This window comes from Thalia democratica, chromosome 4 (assembly GCF_965202585.1).
Source record: "Thalia democratica chromosome 4, ktThaDemo2.hap1.1, whole genome shotgun sequence".
Lineage (NCBI taxonomy): Eukaryota > Metazoa > Chordata > Thaliacea > Salpida > Salpidae > Thalia > Thalia democratica.
In genome coordinates, this window is record NC_139168.1 from 1,631,128 (window position 1) to 1,635,065 (window position 3,938).

A 3,938-nucleotide genomic window follows, 5' to 3' on the forward strand; every position below is an offset into this window, starting at 1 on the left:
GTAGATTACTTACTTAAAACGTTTATTAAGCAGAAAGTTTAGATGTGTAAATATATTTTGTTGTGCTTTTTTGCTAACTTTTCATCTAATGAACTTAAAAAAAACATTAGCTTAATTTTTTTCTTGTGATATTTTTACACTTAGCACAAAATAATTTAAAATTTATATTTGATATTGAAACTAATTTAAAATTTATAATGGCATATCTGCATTGAGACTCTTTACTAAGTTACATAAAGTTTGTGAATGCTAGTATATTTGTACACTCAAAAATACAATTTATAAATTCAATCTGCACTTGTATATGTCAGTTACATTAAATTATGTAATTGAAATCGGTATATCGAAAATTTCCACCCGATCAATACCCCTTTAATATTTTCTTATCTTTTTATCTGTTCCTTTATTTTCTATTAGCTTTTTATTTACAATTTGTTTATTTATTACCATTACCCCAAACCCTTACCCTTGGTCGGTAAGCGGTTCTCGTTTTTGACCAGGTGGGAAATGATCGCTTGTTGGAATGAGCGGTTCCCTTCAAATCGTACCTTATGTTATTTAGAAAAAGAAACATAAACCAATGAAATTTTGATATTACTTTTAATGGTTGTAAAATGAAAGTTGCAATATAATTAATATCTTATGAAACGATGAAAAATCCACTCAAAAGTATTTGTTCCAATGACCTAGTATACAACAAAACCTTTTAGTTAATGTTATCGAGTCGCACACCACGGATACCTTTTAACGTCTTGTTCGGGACATTAGACACTTACATTGTTTAATAAACTTTCCATTTAAAGCTACTATATATAAAACTTATTGTATGAAACATTATTTTTTTAAACTTGTAAATCAATAAGTATGTCGGTATAGTTTTCTTAAGTAAAGGTAATATTTACTTTAATTGGTATCTAACTTAAAAAATTAGATTATTATTGTTTTAAACACTTTCAATTGAACTCTATTTTTAAAGTATCTAATTTTATCCGTTCTTTTTTAAACAGTTTCTATATACATTCAAACAAATAAACAAGTTTATAAAATAATAAAGGTAAAAACAGTTTTACATGTATTTGTTTTCTATAAAAATAAACTACAAATTTTTTTGTAAGTTTTATTATAATATATTGAGACTACTTTTTTCAGTTAAGTTTTACAAACTTATTTACAGGAAATAAAACCAAGTTGAAATTTTCAGTAATACTTTATCTAGCACTACAATACAAAAAATAAAAATCACAATTAAAAAGTTTTCGGAAAAATATTGAGCTTGGGATATTTGACACAGTGATAACAATTACTATACAGCTCGTATTGCCTAAAACTAATTTCCTTCTCCCATTTTAATCCCTCTGAATCAAAAACAACGAGTTTGAAATCAGTTTGAAAAAATTCAAAGTTGCTAGAAACCACTATTATCTTGCTACCATTCACCACGCACTTAGAAGTGAAAAATGTCCTTAAAGCCCACGGAGTTTGAAGAAGAGCAAACTTCCCGCTGAAGAGATCAAACACCTCGCAACTTTCCGCTCCACCGATCACGTACATTTTGCTCCCGATGCTCACCGAGGCGTGACCGCTTTTTCCCTCCATCATGTCGGGCATGTCACGTGACCACTCACCTGCGCAGTGATCGTACGCTTCAACGGATGTCGTACCAACTCGATCTCCTGAGGTGACAATTCTCCCGTTGAATACGGTTGACGCGGCTCCAATCCTGTTGTGTTTGGTGTCTTCCAGCTTTCTAAGACTTTTAGTGCTTGGATCAAAAAGAACAAAGTTGGTTCCTGATAGGTCACGTTGATGACGACTCCTGACGGTTCTTGACGCTTTACGGAACTTTCCCCCTAAAATGTAAATCTTTCCCGCCAAACTGCAAGTTGAAAAATCATCGCAGTTCGTCAAAGAATCATCGGGTAACCTTACATGTTCCCAGGATTCAGTCAAAACTGAGTAAGACAGCACCGATACATTGTCAAGTAAATTTTCGTAACCAAAGAAGTATATGATCCCATTCACAAACTCAACGGAGGACACGTCAAAAATTTTATTTATACGTGCGATCTCAGTGAAAGGCGAGTGGTTTTTATTTTCTAAACTGAACACGCGATAGGTACGGTACTTATTGCAGCAAAGTGCCAATTCAAAATTATCCTGAGCGCAATGTCTCACTCGACAGTCCACAGAGCTCGGGTCAAGATTCTGAACAGTTTTATCGCTGATAGCTTTGAGTATAACCCCCTTACTTTCAGCACATTTTAAAAATGTTTCAGCATCTAACAACGTGTTCAAGGCAGCAGTTGAGAGCAAAGGTAGACGAACTGTTTTCACCAAATCTATTGTAAGTTTGCTTCTTGATTCTTTATCGTGTTCAATCCAACAGTTCACAGTTTTTGCTACCTCAAGCTCCGAGGTAATATTCAAGTCTGAACTCGACAAGATCCTCACAAAGACATCAAAGCTCAAACTGTTCAGCATTTTTTTCTTGGCCAAATAGCAGAACCACCTTGTTATGAAGTCGAAAGTGCACTTTTGAATTTGTTTGTTGTGGGCAATGTTGGAAAACTGATGGTAGAAACAAACGTTATCAATGTTCAGGTTTGTCTTGAACGAGTCGAGCAAATGTTGTTTGGCGTTGGCAAAATTAAGTAGTTTTGCCACTTTGCAAAGTTTGAAGAAATTTTCGTTAAATAACTTCGCATTGCCTATAAAAGTTTGTTTTATTCAAATTTTATTAGTGGAATAAAAAGTAAAACAGAAGTTATTGAAACTAGATAGAGATGAAAACTATCTAAAGTGTATTTTTTATTCTACAAAAAATACCACCAAAGAACTTAACAGAGAGTAAAAAACTCTTTACCTGTAGGAAAAAAATCAGAGAAACTTTTCAATGCACTTTCGTCAAAAGACGAAACTGCATTTCTTTTAAAACTTTTCATAACATTTTCGTCTTCGGAATTTTCGTTTTTATCGAAGTTCCTGAGAAACTCTTCACAAAATTCACGGTTCTCAGAGTTCGTAGTTTTTATTTTTTTAACACCAGGTGCGCTTGATGCTTCAATGTTGCCAGTTGTGGTTTCAAAAGATGACATTTTTATATATTTACTTGAGCTTGCTGTCGATAATAAGTTAGTTTTAAATCATTTGTAAAACTTTTATATTGCAAGTTTAATATCTAAACAAAATATTGAAAGTAGAAATTTTATTGATAAGCTTGACGATCACTGATGTAAATAATAAATAGAAATTAATCTAATTACACATAGCATAAACCATCAAGCTAATCGAAATCTTTGCACACTGAACAGCGTATAAAAATTATGTGCACCCAAAGATATATTTTAAGAGAGCCTTTAGTGGCAGGAGTACTAAAACACTTATATTTAATTTTAAAATACGTTCTTACGATTAGAAACAATTAACTAAACTCAATTAAACATGTGATCAAACTAATATTAACTAAAGTTGAGAGCCATATCAACTATATCAAACTATTATCAACTGAAAGATCAAATGCATCAACTGATATAATGATCTGATATACTGATCAAAAAAATCAAGTATATCACATTAATATGAATTTATCAAACTATTATCAACTGAAAGATCAAAAATATCAACTGATAAAATTATCCGATAGACTGATCAAATACATCAACTATATCAACTGTCAGCCTTATATCAACTGAAGCTGAAATTTATAACAACTTTATCATGCTATGTTAATGCACTTTTCATTTCTACAGCATTAATATGGATTTCCGTTTACACAATTAAATAAAGACACCTCCGTTTATCCTAGTAAATACCAAGTACTCTCAAATGTTTAATCAAGTACTTAACACAACAAAAACATTTCTAATATACCTGAAAATATTATTAATAAGGCTCAAAAGGTTTTGAATTCAATAAACTAGCCTTAAAGTTTAGAAAAA

At 31.6% G+C, this 3,938-nt stretch overlaps 1 protein-coding gene across 1 annotated transcript; it reads right to left on the reverse strand.

Annotated features, from left to right (window-relative positions):
- Positions 1-449: 449 nt before the first annotated feature.
- LOC145834985 (kelch-like protein 7) lies at positions 450-3,095 on the reverse strand. The gene is made up of 3 exons (XM_082942517.1): positions 2,864-3,095; positions 1,305-2,708; positions 450-535 (listed from the first exon to the last, which is right to left on the reverse strand). The coding sequence occupies exons 1-3, from the start codon at positions 3,093-3,095 to the stop codon at positions 450-452; spliced, it is 1,722 nt and encodes a 573-aa protein (XP_082798643.1).
- Between the last annotated feature and the right edge of the window lie 843 nt (positions 3,096-3,938).